The sequence below is a fragment of the Rhinoderma darwinii genome, chromosome 4, assembly GCF_050947455.1.
Source record: "Rhinoderma darwinii isolate aRhiDar2 chromosome 4, aRhiDar2.hap1, whole genome shotgun sequence".
Classification (NCBI taxonomy): Eukaryota; Metazoa; Chordata; class Amphibia; order Anura; family Rhinodermatidae; genus Rhinoderma; species Rhinoderma darwinii.
This window is the reverse complement of record NC_134690.1, coordinates 365315062-365342148: the sequence shown is the minus strand read 5'-3', so window position 1 is coordinate 365342148 and position 27087 is coordinate 365315062. Positions and strand designations below refer to the sequence as shown.

Here is a 27087-nt window from a genome sequence, read left to right as displayed (position 1 = left end):
TTTGTTTCAGATTTGACTAAATAGAATTCACTTTTCTGACCTGCTGGACTACTAATTACTTTTGTCAAAAGGCCAATATACAGATAGTGGTTATTTGGTAAAATTCCTGAAAAACTTTTTGCAAATGTGACAGACCGAATGATAGTTATGTTCACACGCACAAGTAAAAACGGCTGAAAATTACGAAGCCGTTTTCAGAGAAAACGGCCTCCTGATTTTCAGCAGTTTTTGAAGCTGAAAACTTGTTTTGTGGTGTTGTCTTTCTATTGACACTATGAAAAACCGCTCCAAAAAATGCCTCAAGAAGTGACATGCTCCTTCTTTCCACGCAGTGTTTTTTTTTTTTTTTTAAGCGCCGGTTTTTAAAACGTCTGAAACGAAATGCCGTTTTTCCCATTGATTTTACTGGGTAGTTTGTAGGCGTTCGGCTACAGGTTTTTCAGGCATAATTCGGGGCATTTACGCCCTGAAATACGCCTGAAAACTCATCGTATGAACATACCCTAAAACTCTAAAATGAACTTTTCTTCTTTGCAAAAATAATCTTGTGTACATAATAATGTGAGCAATCCTATAAATGGAAGTCTTAATGACCAATATCAATGATTTGTGACTTATGTTTTGTTTTTTTTTTGTTTTTTTTTCTTGTGAATAAGTAGCTACCTATTTTTTCTTCTTGGAAAAGCTTGTTGCCCTATAAGATTTGCAGCGATACCTCAAACGCCATATACGAGAGCGCACAGGAATTTTCTGGGTGATGTAGAGATTCACACAACTAGGCTGGCAGATGTGGAGTGAATGTGGCGCCCGATTTGGATCTTCAGTTAGTCATTCGTTATCCATTTTGGCACTAACATCAGTTCGGCATTCCAGTCCTGGCAGATATAAATCATTGGCCTACTGCTCTGTGCATTGTTAAAAGACAAATGGGCAAACTGAGGGGGTTGTATGAAGTATTACGAGGGTTGGTAATTATCAGCGGGTGCACATTGACACAATGTGATACATTTATAAAGACTGACACGTAATAATACTGTGCTAAATCAATTAAAACTTGGTGGCCAAAAAACATTCTATCGGTGGATATAAACTGTTCTGGTCCCTATCTAAATTACAGCAAAGAAGGACCCATGTTTACTAAAAAAAAACAAAAAAAAAACAATTACCGTGCACGTTTTGGACCCCTAGGATTTGGTTAAGATGATAGCATTTTTGTTTATCTTGCCTTTACAATCCACTCCTATTCTGGATATATTGAATCTTGAAAAAAGAAGAGCTATTGACTTTAAATATTTTTGGAAATCCGTACAGCGCACCTCCTGAGCCGTCTTCTATCTCAATATCCACAGGGTTTGTTGTATGTAAAAATACTGTAAGTTTTCTTTACCCATCACCCACTCGAAATTAACTTCAGTCTTTAAAGAAACTCTCATAACATTTACGTGCCTTCTACTCAAGAATGAAGGTGTGGTAATAATGCAGCAAGTATTTGGGAGATTGTTGCGAACACTTTGCAGATTCCTTTTGTCGGTACCGTACAAGTCGAATAAAGGCCCATAAAAATATAGCGTGTGCTGTAAATAATAGTAGGAGGATATAGCTTTACTGCCTGGTAAATGGCCCTGGCTGGTGGCCTTTTGTATTGGAGACTGTCTACATGTCCAAACATGTCCAGATTTGCTTACGCGTCTCTGAATTTTCCCACAGTTATCTGTGCACAAAATGGAATCCTGTTCTTTTGACTACGAAACATATTTAGGCAATATTCCAAGTGGAGCCTCGCAAAGAAGGGCTTTCCTTCAAAGACGGCGTGCTCGGTCAAGTTATTAGAAGTAGCTTTATGCTGACTTTTGAAGTTATCTTTATGCCTACACCTTCAAGGTGTTTACCTTTCTCTATAAATGCTATATTCTCGCTTCTGGTTTGTCTTCTATGTAATTACCACATTCCATTTGTTTCCAAATGGTTTGGGATCTACAGCTACTGCCATGGCTGAGCCAAGTAATTTTTTTCGTTTAGTTCCTGTCTTGCTGGGCACTAGCTCTAACTTGCTCGAATGAGAATACAGAAGAGGATTTAGCCACTTCTATTCTCCTTAAAGACGTGTTTTTAAAGTGCTCCCATTGTAGCTGCACCTCGTCTAAGCCTGAGCTGAGCGGAGAGCGAGAACGCAAGCTTCCGTCTCTACGACTTGCTTATGTGGAGTAGAGATAAAAGGTGGCTGTATACAATGGTTGGCAACCGTCCAGAGCTGAGGAGTCAGTTAAGCAGTAGATGCTTATGATTATTACAGGAATGTATGAGATCTCCTGGTCAGATTAGTGTGCCTATAAATGTGACACATAGCTGTGTCCTAAAGGTTTTGAATGCTTAGGTCCTAGGCTTTGTATTAAAGAAGCTTTCCTCTTTCCTCTCCAACCCCGCGAAAATTCATCAGTTCTTTTTCTCGTTACCTGATACTTGTGGGAGCAGTGATGGTCTATTGCAGACAAAGCTTTCAAAGAGGTGCTGAAAAGCAAAAACTCCCAGGAGACTTCGCTTCAGATGCTCAGTGAATTAGTGTTTGGAGGAGACTATACGAATATGCACGTATTTCCCTTCCTTCGCATCCTATTTTGGGTGTTCTTCTTATGTTTTTGTTCCTAGAAGTCGCACATTTTTGTTATAGGTTAATATGACAATGTTTATTGGTTCTTCCCAGTCAAATACATTAAACTCATTAGTGTTGACAATGCTGAGTAATTTCAGGTGAAAGGTCTCTGCTGAATCAGTCGGGATAAGTTAGCTTAGGAGGGTGAAAGAGGATCATGTTTGATTTACATGTAATCTGTTGCCTATTTAGGATTTAATTGGCACAAACAAATACATAGATCCAATATCTTTGTGTGTTTTTACTATCCTTTGCATAGTTTTTAAAAATTTGTATCGCAGTTTTTTATTGGCCAAAAACTAACCAATTTTCTGTTCTTTTTACAGAGATCATACACCTTGGTTGTTGAAGCGTGGGATCACAATAATGAGACCAATGGTTAGTATTAAGATACATTATCCCTCGCAGTCATACCGCAAGCCACTGTGCTAGTCCTCTACATGGAAAAATAGGCTATTTGTCTTGTGTTTCTCTCTAATCAACAAGTAGTCTATCACTTTCACAGTGATACATTGAGATACCAGCATTTATGACTCTAGGTACGCCGGAAGCAAGTAGTTATTTTAATCTCGCCTGTTTCCTAGAGGAGACCTCTTGACTCTAGGCCTCATGTATACGGCAGAACTATGTGCATGGAGGCACAAGAAGACTCCGCAGATGCTCCATGTGCCACCATGTACTTCTAGAAGAAAATTTAAATACGGTCTTAATACATCATCCAATAGAACATGCCCAATTTTTTTTTTTTCTTCTGTCGGTTTCCCACGGTGTGAAATTTGAAGCATCTTGAGATACAGTAGGGCACCTATACTTTTATGGGTGCCGCGTACAACTCAGGGGTTGTACCGAGCCGTGTTCTTTGAGGTTTTACTCCGTGTTTTTGAATACGCGTAAATGTTCGAGCGCCGCCTTACTTTAGTTCTCTATACTGTAGTTTTCATAACGGGAAGATCTTTGAGGTTCAAACAAACTTTGAGCTAAGTTTACTAAATGGAATCGCCTACAGTGGCTGGTTTAGAAAAGTATTCATGGGTTAAACCAGAGTTTTTGCGCTATTTCTTCCTTCGCCACATTTTTCACTGCACAAAAAATAAACAAAGGAATAGCAACAGTTCATTCCCATCAAGAGACCACAGTGGGGCTCATTTTTGACCTTCAAGTCAAACGTCTGGGGTTTAGTGATAGAAGTTTGTTTTTATTTCTCCTTTTCCTGCAAGCTAATGGTATTCCCATAGCTAGTCGCAGAAGTGCTGATAAGTTGATCTGAAGAATGACAGCCCCCTCTGTAGATGAACAATTTTGGTTATGAAAATGTTTTGAAATGGACGATAACTAGGGCAGGTGCAAGCCAAGGTTGCCCTAATCTAGCATTACTGTCCCTTGTAAGGATTATGGGCAATTTTGTTTAGGCCAAATGTAACCATATCAAAGGCGTATTATATAAGGAATGAAAATGGACCGCTAATCTGGTGTTTCTGAACCGTTTCCTGGCTGTTTAGAGTGCTTTTATTTTTGTAAAATCTATGCAGTCTTATGGCCTTTTAAATTGTGCAATTTAATATACAATCTAGATGTCCTAAAATATTTTCTTGTGCAAAGAAAGTAAAAAAAAAAAAATTGCCGTCCGTTCCAAAGGTATCTCAGTAGGTGAATATTTTCCCCTTCTCTTGTTTGTTATACAAGGCCCTTACGATTTCTTGTTTGCTATGCTAAATGGCCTGCCCTTGTGCTTTTCTTTCCACTGTGTGCAGAGTTAATTTAAATGTTTTATGATAATTCTTCACTTTGCAGTCAAAGCAGAGCTTGCTGCAGGTCGTAAGACAGTGTCAGATCGTTTAAGTCATAAGGTACAGAGTGAAATACCGCAGATATATACAATATTCTGGGCTACTGTGAAATATTATTTCAGGTTATAATGTTAAGCAGATGTATGTTTCGAAAGGACCGGTCGTGTGTCTTGGCATGTTTCTAGTATGCCGGCAAGGTTTTCTCCGACTGTTTTGTTGGGAAGTTCCTCCAGAATCAAGGATCTCTTTTTAGTTTTTTTTTTTTTTTTTTTCTTCTTTGGTGAGTTTCATAATCTAAATGGTGACGTTAATTTATCATTTTCTTTTAAAAGATCGTGATGACATCATAGACAAGTCCACCTACTCCGGGATGATCAACCCTAGCCGCCAATGGCAAACCCTCAAACAAAACGCTGGAATGGCTCATTTCGAGTATCAGATCCGAGTAACTTGTGGCGAACATTATTATGGCTTTGGCTGCAATAAATTATGTCGGCCCCGAGATGATTTCTTTGGACATTACACCTGTGACCAGAATGGCAACAAAACCTGCTTGGAAGGCTGGAACGGACCTGAATGTAACAAAGGTACCTCGTTTTTTGAGACTTTATTTTTATTTTTTATTTTTTTTATATGAAGTAGTAGTCAGTTGGACAAAATCGGATGCCTATGGCCACAGAAATTTGCTACTGATGCCTAACTATTTGGGTTGTTATCCATTGCTCTATGAACTTTCTTATTGCTAGGCCAATAAAATGATCTAATTACGGTCTTGCTACTAAAGCCTACAAAATGTTGCCCATCCCTAGATAGTGTGATATCTGTGACAGAAGACTTATGGGATAAAATGACTGACTTTTAACCCCATATGATTTTATTTTTGTGTTTTCAGCTATATGCAGCCAAGGCTGTAGCCCAAAGCATGGCCATTGCAAGGTTCCTGGGGAATGCAGGTAAAGTACATTACAACTTTTTGAAACTTTACGAGACAAAGTCCTGACCTAAATACCCGTACACAGTTGTGACCTCTATCCTTGTTTAGGAGCCATAATGGGATCCTTGCCAGTGTACTTCTTAGCTCCGTGTCATTACAGGGGTTAACACTTTGTACTATCCATCCCCCACATCGTCTATCAATAGGCAAAAAGTGAGGCATTCTTTAGAATGGGATTAGTAAAATCTCTGGGTCCCTCCGCTCTTGTGAGCCAGCATTTGAGTGCTGAGAGGTTAATGGCTGAGATGGAATCTTGTCAGTAGACACTGTTTGTTGCTAAGCTTTGAAGTTGTCTGTGGTTCTGGCTTTGATACAATGGAAAGCAGGTTTTATACATACCCGGACAATTTAATAATTAAAATATTGGAATTACAGATCATCTTTCATCTTCGTCTTTATGGCATTGCTAAGCTTTTGCTATATCGCAGGAAGGTTCGACTTCAAATGTAAATTTTAATTACAGTAATGTATGTGTTTAGATTTATAATTGTATGTATATACGCACACAGTCCGATTTTCCTTTAAACGTCATTTGCAAAACATGGTAGGCTCCAGATGACTAAAGTACATTTTCTGGATTTACATGAATAATTTATGCTAACACTAGATAACTCAAATACAAAATTTACCTATTAAGGGAATTTTTTAATTGAAGAATATTTTTTTGCGACAATATGTTCTCATTCGATTTGGCATCACATGGCAAACGGAATGGCTAATGTAACACTATTCAGGCAGTCACATAGAGTACGTATAAGATAAATGCCCTGGGCATTGTATACCGTAACTCAGATCACGAGGCGAGGTCTAATGATTTGTGCACTTGTCGCTAAAATAAACATGACTTGCTGTGTCACTACAAGAACAGGCCCTTTTTTCCAGATTTTAGGCCTTTCTCTTTCTACATCTCGCCTCCCACTCGATGCTCAGACATGCACTACTGCTCATACAGTATTTGTTTAAAGTGCAACTTTCCCACACGTTATTTGCATACATAGTCTTGTCTGCGAGAAGCCTGAACAATATAAATAGTGTGATTGGCTGGGGTGGCACAGAAAAGCTAAATTACAGGCTCATAATTGAGATGGATGCTGATCCTGGAGACAAAACAAAGGTGGTTGACCTCACCCAGGAACCGAGGACCATGTTGCTAGTCACAATAACTGGTCCTGCAGTTCTACTGAACCGGACTTTGAGTGATTCTATTGAGATCTTTGTCCGGTTCACTAGAACCACAGGAGGTTCGGGTATTGTGCATTAATAGGGACACAAAAATGTGCCTGCATTATGGTGGTCTGAAAGTGGCTTGTACATATATAAATGTCTTTTTGTTTTTTCATGAAGTACTTCTGAAACTATATACAGGTCAGGATATCTCCTATATATTCTTGATGCCAAAAACGGCACACTTTTTCCATAGTCTGGCCAAGTTGTCCGCTAATATTGTGTTTTTATTACGTTTTTTAGGGGTAAGCCCAAAATAGGAGATAAATTGTAAGCAATTTTAGTAGCACTACTAGAGATCGGCTGTGTAAAGCATTAATTGGAGTGGCATTGTGGCCACCTGATAGGCTAACAAGGCAGTCCACTGCAGGCATCAGTTCACACCAACTCTTTGTTCTTCTATAAGTATTGTGTGCATTCCATACAACAAGAACAGTAGAGCTGAGGGTTAAAAGGACTCTCTTTTTCTTCTTCTCCCCCTTCACAATGCACTAGCTTTCCCATGATATGGATTTGCTCTTGCAGACTTGTATTTGAAGTCTGAGTGACCTCTATCTAATGGTTTATTTTTACAAATTTAAAGACCGCTTTGGGGGGAAGTTTTTAGTCCTGGGCATTGAAGGAGTGTTTAGCTTTGGAATCCTTGATGTAATATTTGAAGACCCCACTAGCCGTTTATAACTCTGCACGTCTGTTTCCTATCTTCAGTGCTTCATGTGGTTATGATTTCCAAATGGCGGCTTCTACTTTGTTTTAGCGGATATAATTAATTTTTCTAAACCTGGATCCTAGAAAATGAGAGTGGCTGTTTATACAGTGCGTGTGCATTAGTAATATATATATATATATATATATATATATATATATATATATATATATATATTCTCTCACACACAAATGTAGCAGGGAAAAAGTCGGCAGGCAGGAAAGCAGCATTTCCATTGTTCTCTGGGTTCTTTTTCTTTTACACGCAATTGATTGTCCTCTCTGACATTGCCTAGAGATTGATTTGTAGGGAGTACCCACCCTCCCGGTCTCATTTAAATGACCCGAGAATAGAGTATTATTGTGTTCAATGGCACCATGCAGGGTCTCCCAGAACAGTTATTCTTTTGTAAAAAGATTGGCTTACAGATCTTGGCCAAAATTACTAGTAGGTTTGTCTACCAAGCACCAAAAACACCCCCTAGGAATGCAATACATTTTTATGCAAGCGGGAAGGATTCCTGTGCTCTGTAGGCAAATTGTATAATATTTTTTTTTTTACATTTTTTATTTTTCCAATTTAGATGCCAATATGGATGGCAGGGACAGTACTGTGACAAGTGCATTCCTCACCCAGGATGTGTCCATGGCACTTGCATTGAACCATGGCAGTGTCTGTGTGAAACGAATTGGGGTGGTCAGCTCTGTAACAAAGGTATGCTAATCATACAGCAAACTCGACATTCCCTAAGTAAAGCCTTTTGCTTTTTATACAAGTTGTGTGTGTGTTTTTCTGTTAAATTACATTCCAACCTTGAAGGAACAGCTGCAGAGCCAGTATACATTAATATTAGTCCTTCGAGTGCATGAATACAACTTTGACCATAAAATACCTTACGATGGTGCGCTCTTGGAAGATTCATCCATGACCCATGTTTGCCATCTTTTATTGGCAGATTTAAACTCCTGTGGGACATACCAGCCATGCCTAAATGGAGGCACTTGCAGCAATACCGGTCCAGACAAGTACGAGTGTTCCTGTCCAGAGGGGTATTCAGGACGGAATTGTGAAATTGGTAAACTTTTTTTTTTTCTTCTTTTTTTTTTTTTATTATTCGAACCCAGCTTCTTGTAACTTTACAGTAATCATTGCAAAATGTTATGCCCTGTAAATATGTAAAGAAAAAATATTTTATAGGGGTTGTCCAGGATTTGAAAAAAAGTCGTTTTTATTTTTTTCCAGAAATAGCGCCACTCTTGTCCTTGGACTGTCTGGTATTGCAGCTCGCCACTTTTTGAAGTGAATGAGAATGAGCTGCTATACAAGACAGATCACGGAAAAGAGTGGAGCTTTTTACGGGGGGAGGGGAGGAGCAGACTTTTTTTTTTTTTAAATCCTGCACAACCCCTTTTGAGCTGCTACTTTTTTCTGTTTGAGTGGCGATACCATCTCAAGGCTATGGGAATCTGTGTTAGTCCTGGCTCAGACTCCACTTGATCTAAGCTATGGGACATTGATCAGGTCAGCTTAGCATGAAAGATTATTTCCTTCTTGTTTGAAGTTGTGTTAAACCAAGCACTGTTAATGAGCATAAGATATAGAGGTATTAGTGCAGAGCAAGGTGGTCTGCGTACATGGCAGACCCCCCCCCCCCCCTCATTTTTATACAGATTATATATATATATATATATATATATATATTTTATTTATTTATATTCTTATTCCAGCCGAACATGCCTGCCTTTCTGATCCTTGCCACAATGGTGGAAGTTGCTTGGAGACTGTTGGGGGATTTGAATGTAACTGCGCTCCAGGGTGGACTGGCCCCACGTGCTCTATCAGTATGTATTGTTTAATATAATCTAGTAACTGTATGCCGGATCCATGTCTTAAATAGCTCTGAAATAATTGTTACATTAACTTTATTAAAATAACCTTTTTTATTTAATTGTAGATATAGATGATTGTGCCCAAAATCCATGTGGCCATGGTGGCACCTGCCAAGATCTAGTTGATGGGTTTAAGTGTGTTTGCCCTTCTCAGTGGACTGGAAAAACCTGCCAAATAGGTAACCGTAACTATTTTATAAGGTCTTTTTCCTGGATCTGTTTTCTAGAAAGTGCTGAACTGTGTGCAAGAGCTCCTATTCTATAACATGGGTGCAACTGAGCGACTGTAACCGACATGACCAGACATCCAATAAATAATCGCCTCCTGCTACACAAGTGGTACACGCGTTCAATGCTCAAGTACCAAAAGTCAACGTGGCATGTGATAATGGAGCATTATAGGATTCCTTGAAGAACTTTATAGGGCTTCTACTGTCTAGATCTTTAGATTTTTACCTGTGTTTTTTTTTTTGTTTTTTTTTTACATTTTTTCATTGTGTCATTCAAATAATAGTAACGCATGTTTATTGGCAAGCTCCCTGTGCAGGAATTCTCCATGTTCTAGTTAAGTGAGCACCTCTTGCACTGTACGGCTTGGTTACAGCATTAACCATGAATAAATGAGTATGCTTAAACTAAGTGGTGTACTCTGGAAAAGCATTTAACATGAGCCTATGTTCTCCCCTGCTTGGTCCTGTGGGAAAGTTGCTGTATCTTTTCAGCCGTGTCAACTCCCACAGACCTAGGACTTTACAGCTGGGTTCCAAAATGTGGATGATCCCATGAAGAATGAGTTGTCTACATTCCCTTCATAAAACTCTCTAATCTGCCTGACAATAGTAAAGAAAGTCACCCCCCCCCCCCCCCCCCCGAAATGGTCAATTGCTTCTTACTGTTCTTAATGAGCAATTACCATTTAAGTTAAAGAAGGTTTATTATTATTTTTTTTTTTTTCCTACAAATCTCACCTTGCAGGCAAATACGCTGGACTGTTTTTTTTGTTTTTTTTGTTGTTCTTTTTTTTTTTCTTCGTTTTTTTTCCGGTTTTCGGGGAATGATGGTAGAAAGGCAGTGCAAAGGTTATACTTGTGTATATTTATGGGAAATTAGGATCGAGGAACTTAATAAGCCAGCAGGATTAGTAGTGTCTCATATATATATGTACAAGTCTGAGAAAATAAACCACCCAAGTCTTCCCGTCCTCGCTGTGTATATTGCAATAGTATTTTTGTAATCGAAAAATATGAATAGTTTGTCTGTAATTTACTACAATATACGGTAATCCTTTTACAGTCTGATGGTTTTGTGTTTAGGTACTGATAGTTTCGTTTTATAGTGAAACTATAGCAATATATAAGGGACGTGTTCTGATAGTACACCCCACTACATTCTAGGGGCTCGTGCACATGGCCGCTGTTTTCTTCAGTGCTGACATGTGTGGTGGTTTTGTTTGTTTTTTTGCGGATCCTTGTCTCCGTTCTGCAAATTATAGAACAGGTCCTATTCTAGTCCGTACTTGCGGTCAGTCTCGCCAATTCTAGTGTATGGGTCCGCAATAAAACTAACCGCACACGGAAGCCACTAGGGTTGTCCACTTGGGGGGCTGTTTTTAAATTGATGACCTATCCACAGGAGAGGTCATCATTATATGACCCCCACCGATCAGCTGTTATGGCTGCCTCTGGGTGGCAGAAGCTATGCAGTGGTCGGTGCCGGAAGCAGATGGCTCCGACCACAGTATAGCGGCCATTCTGCAGTAAAAGTGTACGGAGCCATCTGCTTCCGGAGGCAGCTGGAACAACTGATTGGTGCGGTGTCCAGGTGTCGGTCCCCACTGATCATACACTGATGACCTATTCTGTGGCTAGGTCATCATTATAAGGGTATGTTCAAACACAAAATCAAAAACGGCTGAAAATGACGGTGCTGTTTTCAAGGGAAAACAGCCACTTATTTTTAGAGCTGTTTTTCCATTGAAACAATAAAAAAATGCTCCAAAAACAGCCCAAGAAGTGACATGCGCCTTCATTTTATGGGGTGTCGTTTTATAAGCTGTTTTTTTTAATACCGTGGCGTAAAATAACACCCTGTCTGAACTGAAAGCCGTTTTTCCCATTGAATTCAATGGGCAGATGTTTGTAGGCGTTTAGCGTATTTCAAGGCACTTACGCCCCGAAATACGCCTGAAAACTCTGCGTGTCAATACACGCTAAAAAACAGCCCTGAACCTGGACAACCCCTTTAATGACATGTGGCTTGATGGGTTTGAGTATGGCTATGTTCACACCTTATTTTTGTATACGTTGGGAAATGCTCCCGATTTTTAGTGTATAATGGGCCAAATATATGCCAAAATAATGTCCTGCTGACTGGAAAACCATGCTGGACCCTGTTGTTCCCCAACAGCTGATACAACACAAGTTTCTGCTGTCTATACTGATCAATCTTCTGTTACCTTTTTAAGATGCAAACGAGTGTGACGTTAAACCCTGCGTGAATGCAAATTCCTGCAAAAACCTGATTGGTAGTTACTACTGCGACTGCATCCCGGGCTGGACGGGTCAGAACTGTGACATCAGTAAGTATACCATTCAAAAGTCCTTCCCTTCCTGTCTCATAGGGACAAAAAAAAAAGTAACCTCCACCTATTTTTGAACCCTAGATGAAAATCTATATAAGTTAACTAATATAATATAAGGAAAAAGGGAGTTGTCAGCCTGGGAAGAAAATTACACAATTTTATCAAAACGTGTTGGTCTGTAGTATGGGCATATTCTGATAACACGGCTAAAACAATGATGTGAAGTTTAGAAAGCTTGTGGAAGAATTGGCTTCTGTTAGCCACGGGTACCTTCCCGTTTGCTCACGGGAAGGTACCCGTGCCGTTAAAAAAGATAGAACATGCCCTATTTCATGCCGTAATAACGGCACGGGCATCCCATAGAAGTCTATGGGGCTCCCGTAATCATGGGTGGCTGCGTGTGTTCACCCGTGATTACGGGAGCGTTGCGAGGTGAGGCGAGGTCAGGGGACTACCCGGTCTGCAGGCCACAGCCCAGTGGCGTAACTACCGCCGGGACTACAATGAAAACTATGGCAGAGCGGGGAGGTATCTCCCCGCTCTGCCATAAACAAGACATGTATCCCCTATCCTGTAAAAAATAAAAATAAAAGACGTTCATACTTACCGACAACTCTCCAGTCCGGTCTCCCGCCCGTTGCCTTGGTGACGCGTCCCTCTCGACATCCGGGCCGACGTCCTGGATGACGTTTCAGGCCATGTGACCGCTGCAGCCAATCACAGGTCAATCACAGGCTGCAGCGGTCACATGGACTGCCGCGTCATCCAGGGATGTCGGGCTGGATGTGAAGAGAGGGACGCGTCACCAAGACAACGGCCGGTAAGTATGAATTTCTTTAACTTTTATTACAGAAAAGGCTGTCCCTTCTCTCTATCCTGCACTGATAGAGAGAAGGGGCTGCCGATTAGTGCAGTGCTATTTTGCTGCCAAAAACGTGCTCGTAAATACGGGTGGAATACGTGTGACACCGGACCCATATTTACGAGCACGGGTTCGTAAATACTGGTGCAAAACGGGTGGAATACGTGTGACACCGGACCCGTATTTACGCCAGTATTTACGGGTGTGAAAAAATACGGTCGTGTGCATGAGGCCTTAAGGAAAGGATGCAGGAAACTTGACAAAAGCTCTATCTAGCTCCAGTAATATAGATTTATATTCTGTCGCCGTTAGTTGAAGTGTGCATAGCGACGCGTCTCTAGTTCAAGTACCATTGTGTAATTATAATTTTTTTTTTTTTACTTTTTAGACATTAATGATTGTATTGACCAATGTCAAAATGGAGGAACGTGCAAGGTAAGCCTATATATTAATTGCTTTACATGAACTTTGTAATAGTCGGTATATGGTGTATATACTCTCTTCAAAAATCGTGATTTCTGATTGGAGTGTGGTACTGTGGCAGAATTATTATTTTTTGACATCCGTTCAAAATGCTGCATCAAGTTGTAATCGTGAAAAAAAAAAAACAATTTAAAAGAATAAAAATATGTGGCGTAACCATGCTGGGTATAACACCCTAAAATTACAAGGCTTTCCATATGCTGACAGGCCCACCCTGCTATACATTATAAAGTTTTTGCAGTTTTTTTAAATCCTTTGCACAGCTCAAATATGATCAGGGCGGCTTTTTTTTTTTATGCATGTAAAAATAATACATACTTTAGTCACTCTCTCTCTATACTAATTTCAATAGGAATAAAATCTGTGCACGTACGGCCAGCGTAAGAGCTCATTGTATATGTGCGCGCTTGTTTGTTTTTATCGTGGGACTGGCGCTTTTTGAAGGCGGACATAATTTACTACATTCATATAGGGAATTGTGTGTCCGGATTTTCTTTTCTAACAAATGTTATTGTTGGATCGAAGTAAACAGAGTTCCTTTTGTTTCAACCTCTGTCAATTTCAGGACTTGGTTAATGGATTTCGCTGTATCTGTCCACCCGGCTATGCAGGGGAGCGCTGTGGGAAAGACATCAATGAATGTGCCAGCAACCCTTGCCTGAATGGGGGTCACTGCCAGGATGAAATCAATGGATTTCAATGTCTGTGTCCTGCTGGTTTCTCTGGAAACCTCTGTCAGGTGAGCGCTGGTGAAATGCAAACCTTAAGGAATTGTTGTAGGGTTTTTTTTTGGGTGGTTTTTTTATATCCTCCTTTTTTTTTCCTAATGATTTGTACACTAAATACCTTCTGTTCAGCCAGGCATGCTATATAGGCATACTCCTTACAGCTGTCTGCCAATAAACTGTTGGGGGGGGGGGGGTGTGGTGGAATGAGTAAGAGAAATCGGATCCATTCAGTTAAACAGATCGCAAATGTTTGCGTGTTAAAATTTTTGTTGTATTTTCACTGCTGGCCTTTGGTGACTGTTTTATATCCTGAATCTGTCTGCACTGATCTAGTCAAACCAGGGCTGTACATTTTATTAATGGAGGCAGCTAGATGAAAAGGCCAGATTCCAGAGTGTCTGCTCTCTTTAGCATTGAATAGGGTAATAATAAAACCTTTGTTTTGCTTCTTCTTCCCCCTTCAACATTTACAGTTGGACATAGATTACTGTGAGCCCAACCCATGCCAAAATGGAGCCCAGTGCTTTAATCTCGCCACAGATTACTTCTGTAACTGCTCCGAGGACTACGAGGGAAAGAACTGTTCACAGTTAAAAGATCACTGCCGCACTACTCCCTGTGAAGGTATGTGTGCCAGTCATTGTTATATCATGGGCTCCCACCAACAGCTCCATCACTTGTGTGCAACAACCGCGTAAATGGTCACGACCCTCACAGTGTGATGATAAAATCCAGCTGTGTCTAGGGGGTTAAATCTTTGCAAGTTGGAAGCGCTGCTTCTTGGGTCAATTAGCTGCTCTAACCTATTGCATCTTGGGATTTTTTTTTATTTTGAAAATGTTTGGAGACATTTTTTAATTTTTTTTTTATTTTTTTATTACTGTATTACGCCTATAGACTGGAGGGCTGCTTGGTCTGTAGGTTATGATAATACTACTACATCTCGGCACTAGTTACCCATATTGGCTTAATATTGCTTTTATGTAGGTTTAGTATATGTTCATGTTATTCTGATTCTGGCCGTGCATTGAAATTGGGTCTTATGCAGTTACGCCTAAACCAGAATTGGAACTAGAGCAGCACTTCTGCATCGCCGTTCTATTCAGACATATCCTATTTAGACCAAATCATTCACTGGGCAACTATGGCCATATAGTGTAATTGCATTGATCTGATCATCGGCAGGATGGGCAGATGTGCTGTAAAATACGGCTTTGCTTCAGTCGTTTCTACCTGAAACTCCATAGTCTTTTATAACATTTTCTTCACGTTTCCTCCCTACCTTGCAGTGATTGACAGCTGCACAGTTGCAGTGGCTACCAACAGCACCCCGGAAGGAGTGCGGTACATTTCCTCTAATGTGTGCGGGCCACATGGCAAATGTAAGAGCCAGGCTGGTGGAAAATTCACCTGCGACTGCAACAAGGGCTTCACTGGCACATATTGTCATGAAAGTAAGTGTTCCCTTATACACATATAACCCCTTTATAGGCACATCTGAATTATTGTCATTGGATTATATGATATATTAAAACAATTATATAATTCTATTTTTTTTTTATTGCAGACATCAATGACTGCGAAAGCAACCCTTGTAAAAACAGTGGGACCTGCATTGATGGGATAAACTCCTACAAATGCATTTGTAGTGAAGGATGGGAAGGAACGTACTGTGAAATAAGTGAGTTTGTTATAACAAGTGGTCATTGCAAAAGGAATTAATTGACCTACAGTAAATCTGAGCTGGGCAAGGAATATTTCTCATTATTGCCCTTATGAAAACCGTGATACCATCAATGGTTGATATTTTATGTTCAATATTAAACCCCAATGTTAATGTAAAGTTGAGGTGGGGGAACTTATGCGGAGTTGGAGGGTCACACTATATAATGCAGCTTCAGTGGAAAACATTACGGAGACTAATGTACAAATGAACCCGGGCACCTTCCAGGCATTTCTGAGACTTGATTCTTTGCTATCCAGATTGCTGCTGTACCTGACAGCCTGTAGGTTTATGAACGTTTTGTTTCTAACCATGTGCTATATCTGTTGCTCTTGTTTTTAGACATAAATAACTGCAGTAAAAATTCTTGCCACAATGGAGGTACTTGTCGAGACTTGGTTAATGATTTCTACTGTGAATGCAAGAATGGGTGGAAAGGAAAGACGTGCCACTCCCGTAAGTGTGTGTTTTGTAATTGAGGCTAAATTATCTTTTTTAAACTGCTGAATCCCAAAAACATATATATTTTTTTTTTTTCCCCTTCTACAGAAGACAGCCAGTGTGACGGGTCCACCTGCAATAATGGTGGGACGTGCTACGACCAGGGAGATAATTTTAAGTGTATGTGTTCACCTGGATGGGAAGGAACCACTTGTAACATTGGTAAGTTCCCCAGGAGGATGGAGAACTTGGGTAATCCTGTTCTCTAGATCCGTCATGCTCTAATACAACTAAGAAAGAGGGTCTTTTGTGGCAACCAATGTCTTGACAAATGTCTGTACTAAGAGAACCCCAATATAGGTTCTAGCATATTAATGGCTTTACAGCCTTAGGTGTTGTAGGTACTATAGCGCCAAAGAAGTTCCAGAAAACCACAGCCATAGCATTATTGTTGGCCCAAATATCAGGAAGGAAATGTGGAGTACTGACCTCCCGGCTCAGAAATAAAGTAGTGCTTTAACTATTAGTAGATCTCCTCCGACTCTCTCACTGTAATGATCACGTTAAGTTTTGCATGAGTACCGATTCAGCAGATGGAGGGAGTTTGTAGTTTGCTATATGAAGAGAATAACAAAAATGGAAACCTCCTGTTTGCTCTTAAGCCCTCGCTGTTCATGCTTACATTGCAATGTTTTCCTCATAGCAAGAAACAGCAGCTGTTTGCCAAATCCTTGCTTCAATGGTGGAACTTGCGTAGTCCGCGGGGACTCTTTCACTTGTGTTTGCAAAGAAGGCTGGGAAGGTCCGACGTGCTCACAAAGTAAGTTGTTTTAAGTGCTGGGCTGCAGTAGAAGGGGGATGGGGTGTCCATGAGTAGACCTTTAGCTCATCCTGTCACCCTGTGTACCTTAAATTGAAACCAGAAGTGGGAAGTATTTGATATGGACTTCAGCATCACCTGAATCATGTTGTGCTGTAACTTCAAGCAACAAAGGCTCGACCTGGGCATGAGAAAGTTGTGCATGAGATAACCAGACACAGATGGTGCCCTGTGTTTTCCTACACAACTTGTCTGCTTCCCCTCACTCGCTTTTATCCTGTCTTTTCTTCCTTTTTTATATAGAAGGGGCTCTTCCTGTGTTTGCATGAATCTATTATAATACATATAATTACACTATGATTGATTTTTGTTTATAGGGACTTCCAGTTTGCAGACTTTGTTTAATTTGTACTTCTGGTTTGGTTTTTAGATACCAATGACTGCAACCCACATCCATGGTAAGTACAACTACAAACAAATACATATTGCAACCAGTAATATATGGGTAGGATAAGACAGTCCCTATACGATCTACCAAAATCACCCAAGATGCTCTGCCTCTTATAGGATCAAATGATTTGTGAAACAGTCCCTGATGTAAGGCGTCGATATGTGATATTTTTCATGTAATTTCCTAATATGCCCTGTCTAAGGGAGTCCACCCTCTTCTTTTATAAAATGCATTGACCATCCCCTGCCTGCCCCTCTTTTGAACTCTGACACCTGTGAAGGGGACAGGCACTGTATTTTAGAAGGACCTATGCAAAATTGAGTTCATGTTCTAAGCGACGGCTGTGCCCACTTGTGCGAGGAGCCTTACTACTTTTAGTGTTGCGTTGAGTATACAGGTAGTGTCTAATACATCAGCTCCTGAAACTACTCCCAGGTTCTTGACTAATTCTATAAAGTCGCTGCTGCTCCACAAAACTGCGTAATGAATAGCGTAGCCGAACTGCGCTGGCCGTCTGCATCTTTACTAGGAAGTATATGATCACGATTGTGTGAAGAGAACAAGACCGTGTCATAGAATATTTTATGAACCCATTAAGTACAAAAGGCAGAAATGTTGCTCTATATTCTTCTGGGGAATTTCTATAGAAATTAAAGTATTAAGAATTAAAGTCTTATATTGTTTCAGCTACAACAGTGGAACTTGTGTAGATGGGGACAATTGGTACCGGTGTGAATGTGCTGCTGGATTTGCAGGTCCCGACTGTAGAATTAGTAAGTATTGCTTGCGCCTATGTCTTGCCGTAAACTCAACACGACCATTCTAGTCTTATGTTATGGGGGATTTTGAAACTGGAAAAGTGTGCCTCTTACCGGACTGATGTCCCTTATCCCTAATGAGCTAAAAATCCGTGTTTGCAAAACTTTAAAAGTGAAATTTCATGAGATTATACTGTATGTGACTCCTATAAGATATATATTATGTATAGGCACTGAACAGAAATGGTTGCATGCATTGTCTATCCCACAGCACCTATGCATCCATTATGCACTGTACAAACTGACCACCGAGGACTGTTTAATCTGCATTTGCTCTGTTGTGTCCCAGCATGCCCTGCACTGCCCACCTGATCCTGTACTGATCAGACCGCTGATACTCTTATGACCAGTTTATGTTCATAAACGCGTTGTATAATTTTTTTTCAAACCTCCTTTGCTTTGTTTACTTTGAAAACGAAAGGGTTAAAATGTGGATAGATTCCATGTAATTCCTTTAGGATGGCACAGACTGTAATTTTAATCTAGCCTGACATCCTTTATTTTAAATGGCATTCTGTCACAAATGTTGGCCCTGTAGATTTCACACCAGATTCCATGTAGAAAGCCATACCAGTGATAATACAGCTGGGAACCTTTCACACACCCATTTATGAATAGGCTCGCTCAGAATTGGGTGGCAGCCAAGCAGGGTCTAGTTGGCGTATGGATAACTACATCCCTCCCTCGCTGCCTGGTTGTTAGAAGCTCAGGCCAGCGTGCTGAGTGCAGGTTTTTGCAGGCAGGGAAGTTCTTTTGTGTCTCTGCATCAGAGGAAGAGATTGGACTTCTAAGGGAAAGAGGATGATGATGGGGAGGAGGTAGACGGCCAGTCCAACATCTTTGTAAGCGAATTGGCTACATTTTAATACAGTGGGGGGGGGGGGGGGGGGAGTCACCCTTTTGGCTTAAGAGTAGGAATTACAGCATTTTCTACATGAAAACCTGGAAACTAATAGTGTATATACTTAAAGAGCATTTCCTGCTGAAATAGGAAGTTAACCATTCATTATCCGTCCTGTTTTGTGAAGTTGTGGTTTCGTCTAGTTTTGTTTTGTTTTTGTTTTTTCAGAGACGGCGCCGCCCTTGTCCATACACTTCGTCTGGTATTACAGTTCATTCCCAATTAAGTCAATGAGGTTGAGCTGGATTACCAGACATGACACAGTGGTGCTGTTTCTGGGGAAAAAAAATAAAAAATCAACTTTCAAGGTTGGAAATGTTGACTAACTTGTTTGGCAAGGGCTATACCTTGAAGATCCTGGGCCCCAATGCAAAATCTACAACAGAGCCCAAACTATCACACTGTATTTATAGTACCAGGGGGCCTTTTTGTTTTTATGAAGGCCTAGGCATAAAATTAAACTGTCCATCATTTATGTGTTATTTAGCCATCCGTTGTGTGGGCCAGTCTCCTCTGGATCGTTGCTTTTGAAAGAAAAGGGTTTTGAGCGGCCAGTGTTGGTTCATAGATACCAGCCGATAGTTCTCTTCTCCATTCATACAGGATTATTATATGACTGGACAGGGGGAGATGGAGGTTTGCACATACACACTCCACTAATGGGCGGATCGCCTGCATCATCCGTGCTTGGACAGCCTTAGTCACCACGTCCTTAAACTACTTCATTATTTTAATTTGGTTTATTTCAGTAAATCAATGTAATTCCTGGAAACACTGGGCAGAACAGCGCTTTTACCTTTGCCCTTAAACTCTGAACTTTATCTCGAATTTCATTATTTTTTTCTGGAGCCAATGCTCTGTGTTGTATACGTTGTTCTGCTTTATTGCTGTTACAAAGGTTACTTAATGTTGTTAATAGTAAAACAGCCGAGCAGCTCGGGGAAGGCAATATCCTTTTGTTGCGCAATTTACTTCAGTGAATGATTTCGGTGACATAATTATTATTTTTTTTCTTTAAAGACATTAATGAGTGTCAGTCGTCTCCTTGTGCCTTTGGAGCTACCTGCATTGATGAAATCAATAGCTACCGTTGCATCTGTCCACCTGGCCGCAGTGGTCCAAAGTGTCAAGAAGGTATTGTCTTCCACTCTTGTATATTGTATTAAAGGGGTTTTCCAATAAACCACACTTTATCACCTTTCCACAGGATAAGTGATAAATGTCTGATCGCTGGGACCCCCACGATCAATAGAGTACGGGTCCCCTGTGTGAATGGAGCGGTAGTGATCGAGCGTGTCCACCGCTCCATTCACTGTCTGTAGAACTGAGGGAGATCGCAAAGTACAGTGCTCTGTCCTGGTGATAGACTCCCTTTAAGTTCGTTCCATTATAAGGGAAGTTATAACCGAAGTATAAGAATTGACTTGCTGTTTACCGTGTTCTCTAAGCCAACCATCTCATTTTTGCAGTTACAGGAAGGCCTTGTATAATCAATGATCATATTATGCCCGATGGAGCCAAATGGAACGATGATTGCAACACGTGTCAGTGCCTGGGTGGAAGAGTGTCTTGCTCCAAGGTAAGATTTATTGTCCAATGCTGTGAAGAGATGGCATGAATGGTGACCGGCTGCTTATACTTCTCCAGGAATCCCGAAGAGCAGTTCGCAGGGACTAAAATCATATCGTATTGTGCATTAAAAAAAATACAAATCTTTGCACATAGAATATCCTGTCATCGCTATGTAATGTCAAGATACGCCCCCGGTGATGAGGCCCCACAGTTGTACACATGGCTGGCTTTATTTTATTTTTTGAAGATACGCTGTGGTTTCATGCACTTGATTATTCATCCTTGGAAGTGATGCGTAAAGTCTGTTCAAATGTTTCCTTGCTTGAAGGAGCTTTTTACGAGGTTTATCTGGTTACATTTGTTTAAAGAATAGAAAGGTTCAAACTACAATGCAAATATACAATATTACATATCTGACATCAATGGATTATCCGATATAATATTATACGGTCATATAAATTTAAAAACAATTCACGACTAATGTTGGAGATCCTGCAGTTTTCTGCTGCTAGCTTTGTGAAATTCCACATTATATTGTAGTTTGTGCTGGAAATTAGGATTATTCTACTTCCTAGATTATCAGATGATGGATTGATGGAATTTTATTATGCATACAAATATATTTTTCTCGCTATATGTTACAAAGTTTGCTTTTTAATTTGTAGGTGTGGTGTGGTCCTCAGCGCTGTGATTTACACAGTAAAGGTCACAGTGAGTGCCCTCCTGGCCAATCTTGTGTACCAATCAAAGACAACCACTGCTTTGTCCCTCCCTGCACTGGAGCTGGTGAATGCTGGCCCTCCAATCAGCCGCCAGTGAAGATTAAATGTAATGCCAACGCAAGTTATCAGGACAACAACTGCGTGAACATCACTTTTAGCTTCAACAAAGAGCTGATGTCTCCGGTGAGTGAAGATGTGGCATATACTTGTATTTCTATGAAATTGTTGCTAAGACAAATACAGTCGTACATTTATCCAGGACTGTTTATGGTGTAAAATAATAAGCTGGCAGACATTCACCCCCCCACAGTCCAGCACTGAGGTCTTGTTCTCGACGGCTCGAGTCCTGGAAGCTCCTGCTGCAGTCAGGTGCCATTCAGCAGTTACATGCTGCTGCAGTCAATCGCTGCACTGAGCGTTGTGGCTGCCATAACTGACACGTGACAGCTGAAACCAGCAATTGGCTGTTTCGGCATGTGATTGGTTGAACAGCACGTGATCACATCATCAGCTTCTGGGCCTGGAGTCGGGGCCTCAGTGATGGAGTAGGCGGCACTACAGCTGGTGAGTATATACTAGTTTATTATTTTACACCATCCCCCTGCTGCCTATTTCAAAATGTCCCGAATAACTCCCCTATACTGGATCTGCCATTATATTTAGCACAGTATGACATTGTCCGCAATCATCATAAAGATGTTTAGTTTTACATATTGGTTATTAAATATACTTGACATAAACTATCTCTTTCCTTTGTTACTGGTATAAACCGAATTCCTTACGTTTGTTGTATTTTTGTATTATCAGGGCCTCACTACAGAGAGCATTTGCAATGAACTGAGGAATCTTAACATCTTGAAGAATGCTTCAGCTAAATATTCCATCTATGTTACCTGCGAGCCATCTCCTTTGGCAAACAATGAGATCCACGTTGCTATAGTAAGTAGGATAATGTGACGTTTTACACAACCTGGTGTATATATAGTGGGACCATGCTATTAAACTGTGTCTATAGACTTCTAGACCAATGTCCTTTTATGCAGATTCTTCAGCTAGTGTCCAGATAGTACAGTAATGATCATTCAATAGCACAGAGCTGTTGTCTAAGCTCAAAAATGAATATTATGTGTGATTCAATTTTTTTTTCAATAAATATTGTGTTTACCTGTAGTCTGCTGACGAAACAAGAGATGGAAGTAGCACGATTCAGGATATCACAGAAAAGATCATCGACCTTGTTAGCAAAAGGGACGGAAACAACACCTTCATCGCATCTGTGGCAGAAGTCCGAGTGCAAACACATGCCAAAAACAAGACCGGTGAGTGATGTAGAAGTAGTGAACAGGTCACTATAGTTATTATGGACTTTAGGGAGTATATTAGGCTGTTTTTAGCCTTCTATATTCAGCAAACATATATTTAGGTGGTTAGCCAAGCGACGGTTCAACTTGCCACTTTTTTAGTTTAGCCTAGACTTGACTGTCAGATTACATACAAAAATAAGGTAACCATAATTCTTGCCTGTATTGTGACCCACTTGAGAACTACAACGCCAAATACCCATAGGCAAAAGGACATGTAAGTTGTGGTAATACTGCGAGTATACCAGAACTCGTGTAAAGACCCTTTAACACGGACCAATGATGAATGAGCGCTCCTGATCATCTGGCTGATTAGATCTTTTTTATGTCACCCAAAAATTGGTTGCTTGTTGGCAGCACATCTTCCCATGTAAATGGGGAACGTGAAAGATGCAAATGTATGGGGACGAACAATCGTATTGACAATCGCTTGTCCCCATACATCCGATCATAGCTCCATTTAAATGGAGCAAATAAGCGTTGATTGATGTGTTCAGTGCTCATGAACCCTTAACTTCAATGTTTCCCTATGGGAAAAAAGAAAAGTTGCCAGGACCCATCTTGGGTGGTTTGCAATTTTTACAAGGTCACTTGTAGCTTTCCCATAATTTGTGGCAGTGCTACGTTTTTACTGCAATTTATCAGTGACCCTTTTAAAGGGATCTGTCTCAGAGACTGGTGTCCATTAAATTTTGGTAAGCTAGAAATCTACTTTGTGTATTAATACTATGTACTAACTCGTTTTCATCTTCCCTCTAGACTTCCTTGTGCCCTTGCTCAGCTCCATTCTTACGGTGGCCTGGATTTGTTGCCTGATTACTGCCTTTTACTGGTGTATCTGGAAACGTAGAAAGCCGAGCAACCAGAGTCACACCGCCTCTGACGACAACACCACCAACAACGTCCGGGAGCAACTGAACCAGATTAAAAACCCCATTGAAAAGCACGCAGCTAACAGCGTTCCCATCAAAGACTATGAAAACAAAAAAATTAATGCAAAAATAAGGACACACAACTCAGAAGTGGAAGAAGATGACATGGATAAACACCAGCAGAAGAGCCGATATGTCAAGCAGCCAGCTTACACGCTGGTAGATAGAGATGAAAAGCCGCCTAATGGCACTCCCACAAAACAGCCAAACTGGACAAATAAACAGGACAACAGAGACTTAGAAACAGCACAAAGTTTAAATCGGATGGAGTACATTGTATAGCGGACAGAGGCGCTGCCATGCAGAGCTGGTGTCTGCTCTTAAGGGCTCGGGAGTCTCTAGTTCTTAAACTGTTGTGTAATATTTGAGTCTAAGGCTATTATTTACTTAGAATCCCTATGTTAATTTAAGTTTTGACAAGCTGGCTTACACTGGCAAAGATAGTTGCTGTGGTTGGCTGGAATACCAAGTGCTGCATTTCACATCTATGCAAAACTAGTGAAAAGTGCCCTAATGTAAATTCAGCCGCAGCTGAAACGTCCCAGAAGATCCTGCATTGCCTTTGCTAGCTTTTTTTTTTTCCCTCCAAACTGTAACCATTCATGACTGGTGTCCATAATGCAGTCTTTAGAATAATTTTATTTTCTATTTATTTTATATAATTTTTTTTTTTTTGTATATTAGTTTTTATAATGTACAACTAGTTCTGTATTTGAAAGTGCCTTTGTAGCTCAGAACCACAGCAACTATCGAAATTTGAGTTTATTTATTTTTTTATTGTATTTTGTGTTGGGAATTGGGGGGAGGCGGGTGAGACTGTCAGCTGTTGCTGGTAAAATGAAGAATTGTCAAGTAGAAGTTTTTGTATAGACCTGTAAATATGTTTTTTTTTTGTTTTTTTTTATTAATCACTGTGTATATTTGATTTATTAACTTAATAATCAAGAGCCTTAAATATCATTCCTTTTTTATTTATATGTACTTGTTTAGAGTTGAAGGTTTTTGATAGCTTTGTAAGCTTGTGGCTTCAGGTTTTTTTTTTTTTTTGTTTTTGTTTTTTTTAATTCATTTCTTGTTACATGTTAACTCTATGCCAAAATTTAAGGTGTTCTAAAATCGTCTTATTTTTTATGAATAGGACAGGCACACATGCCTCAATGCTGGTTTTTGTACATTTGTCAGATGTTAAATAACTTTATAATGCATCACTTTAAAGAAACTTTTTGTAAGTTAAGAATGAAACCGTTTTCAGAGGTAGCGTGTAGGAAAAATCTTTTGCTGCTTTGGCTTTGATATAAAAAAAAAAAAAAGGAAAAAAGTGTGACTGGCAGATATTCTGCTACAAGGCAGTATAAGGAACCGTGTAGAGCTATCCATGTACAAGGAATGTCGGCATTCATGTTAAAATAAAAAAACAAAAAAACATTCAAAAAAAAATAATCAAATTGTGTGAAGTTCGAAGCTCCGCAATCTTGTATTTTGTAAATTCTGATTTTCCATTTTATTTCACCTTTAAAATGTGCTAAAGAACCACTTTGTAGATATTTTTTATTTTCTTCTTTTTTTTTTTGTAATCTACAGATACTATTATGTATTCTATTAAGCTAGTTTTTGAATACTTGAACAGTAGAAACACAGTGATCACTTGTTGCTTTTCCACCTAACACACTGCCTTCCATTTCAATAAGGCAAATGGGTGTTTTTAGTTTCAATAGAACCCCTGACATAATGACTCACTAAGGCACGCTGGAGCTGGTAGTTGCTACTCATGTCTCAAAGGAAAAAGCAAATTCGACCCCGTGTCGAAGGTTGATGTTTTTTGTTGTCAGATAAGCATTTTTAAAGCTTCCTGTATTCATACATAAACATTCCTGACTCTACAGAGATTAAATCTGTATTCTGCCATTACGCAATCAAAAACTTTCAGTTATTCTAAAGCCATTTGTAGCCACTCATCAGAAGAAATTGCCTGTGTCCTGACCAAAAACATTCCATAAATGGATCCCTAGAGGAATGTGTAATTCGCTCTACAGCAGATCCCCTGGTTACAAACTATGTATACATCTACATAAAAGGTAAAACTTGGTTATCTGATCATTGGCCACAGAGATCCTTTAAGAGTCCCTGTATTGTGATATTCGTGTTTATATAAAGCCTGCCTCTTTGAAGGCTATAAATTTTGGAAAGTAATATTTATTAAATTTTTTTTGTATGAAAACCTGTGACATTGGATTTCATGTTTTGTTCAACACACTGCTTGTTATCACCTGTCCATTATATTCCAGTTATGTATTAAACGCACTAGCACCTACCACCTGCACACAACTGTGGCATCCATTTTGTGAGCTAAATTTAATATTTTCTACAACATAACTCTTGGATGTCTTGAATTCTGGCGAGTCCTCGCTTTCCTGTTCTACCATTTTTGCCCACAAAATGGCTACCTTCACTGTTTGAGTGAGTCTTCAAATTAGAGTATATAAATGGTGAACACTAACACCATTTATAGATTTATTTATTTCTTTTCTATAATTATTATAATTTTTTTAATTCCACAAAAAACATAATTGGGGCAGCGTACCAGTACAAGACTTGTACAGTTTCGGCTTCGTTCACATCTGCGCTAGGGTCCCTGTTCCGTCGGCACTTTCCATCGGAACGGGACCCTGACAAACGAAAACCAAAGGTTTCCGTTGCCATCACCATTGATTTCAATGGTGACTAATCCAGTGCCAACCGTTTCCATTTGTCTCAGTTGTGCAAGGGTTCTGTCATAGTCTACTACGCTATTGAATCCATCAAAATGACGGAACCCTTGCACAACTGAGACAAATGGAAACGGTTGGCACTGGATTAGTCACCATTAAAATCAATGGTGATTGAAATGGAAACCTAATGGTTTCTGTTTGTGTCTGTCAGGGTTCTGTTCCGACGGAAAGCTCAGACGGAACGGGATCCTAGCGCAGATGTGAATGAAGCCTTCCACTGTGCTGCCATAATTTCCCCTACTATTTTTCATCTTTTTGTTTCATTAGGAGATAAGAGAGCTGGGTTGATCCACATTAACCACCCCATTGTAAAAATGTGAGAGGAACACTGAGTTGCTTTTTGCAACTATCTGAAGGGGATTGGTGGATGGGCCTTCAATACAGGAGGGAAGCTTGCCTTTAATTTTGTAGGATACTATATTGAGCTGTATACATGATGGGTAGGAAGATAGCGGTCAAGAGACCGGGGTCGATTTTGTTTTTCTTTTTTTGACCAAGTTCTTCCAACATTTCAATGAGCTATGTCTGTCTCAATGCTAACTACACGATGCCTAGTAATCTAGTTCTAGTCATCTAGTTTCCAGTCGGCATGGCTGTAGCAACCAGTCTGTCTTGGACCACTTTGCTCAAAGCAGAATGGTCTCTGAACTAGAACAAAAGGTGCTTAGCGTGTT

At 40.0% G+C, this 27087-nt stretch overlaps 1 protein-coding gene across 1 annotated transcript in view; it reads left to right on the top strand.

The window, feature by feature from the left end:
• JAG1 (jagged canonical Notch ligand 1) overlaps positions 1-25950 on the top strand; it is a 40537-nt gene extending 14587 nt beyond the window's left edge. Inside the window, exons 3-26 of the mRNA XM_075863084.1 lie at positions 2977-3028; positions 4770-5024; positions 5330-5390; positions 7945-8075; positions 8317-8436; positions 9089-9202; positions 9316-9429; positions 11715-11828; positions 13082-13128; positions 13742-13915; positions 14378-14528; positions 15194-15358; positions 15472-15585; positions 15970-16083; positions 16177-16290; positions 16772-16888; positions 17319-17346; positions 18027-18112; positions 20079-20192; positions 20528-20637; positions 21296-21535; positions 22160-22291; positions 22524-22671; positions 23473-25950. Of these exons, the coding sequence (XP_075719199.1) occupies positions 2977-3028; positions 4770-5024; positions 5330-5390; positions 7945-8075; positions 8317-8436; positions 9089-9202; positions 9316-9429; positions 11715-11828; positions 13082-13128; positions 13742-13915; positions 14378-14528; positions 15194-15358; positions 15472-15585; positions 15970-16083; positions 16177-16290; positions 16772-16888; positions 17319-17346; positions 18027-18112; positions 20079-20192; positions 20528-20637; positions 21296-21535; positions 22160-22291; positions 22524-22671; positions 23473-23927 (3270 nt within the window). The 3' untranslated portion in view covers positions 23928-25950. The remainder of the gene's footprint in view (positions 1-2976; positions 3029-4769; positions 5025-5329; positions 5391-7944; positions 8076-8316; positions 8437-9088; positions 9203-9315; positions 9430-11714; positions 11829-13081; positions 13129-13741; positions 13916-14377; positions 14529-15193; positions 15359-15471; positions 15586-15969; positions 16084-16176; positions 16291-16771; positions 16889-17318; positions 17347-18026; positions 18113-20078; positions 20193-20527; positions 20638-21295; positions 21536-22159; positions 22292-22523; positions 22672-23472) is intronic.
• Positions 25951-27087: the final 1137 nt, after the last annotated feature.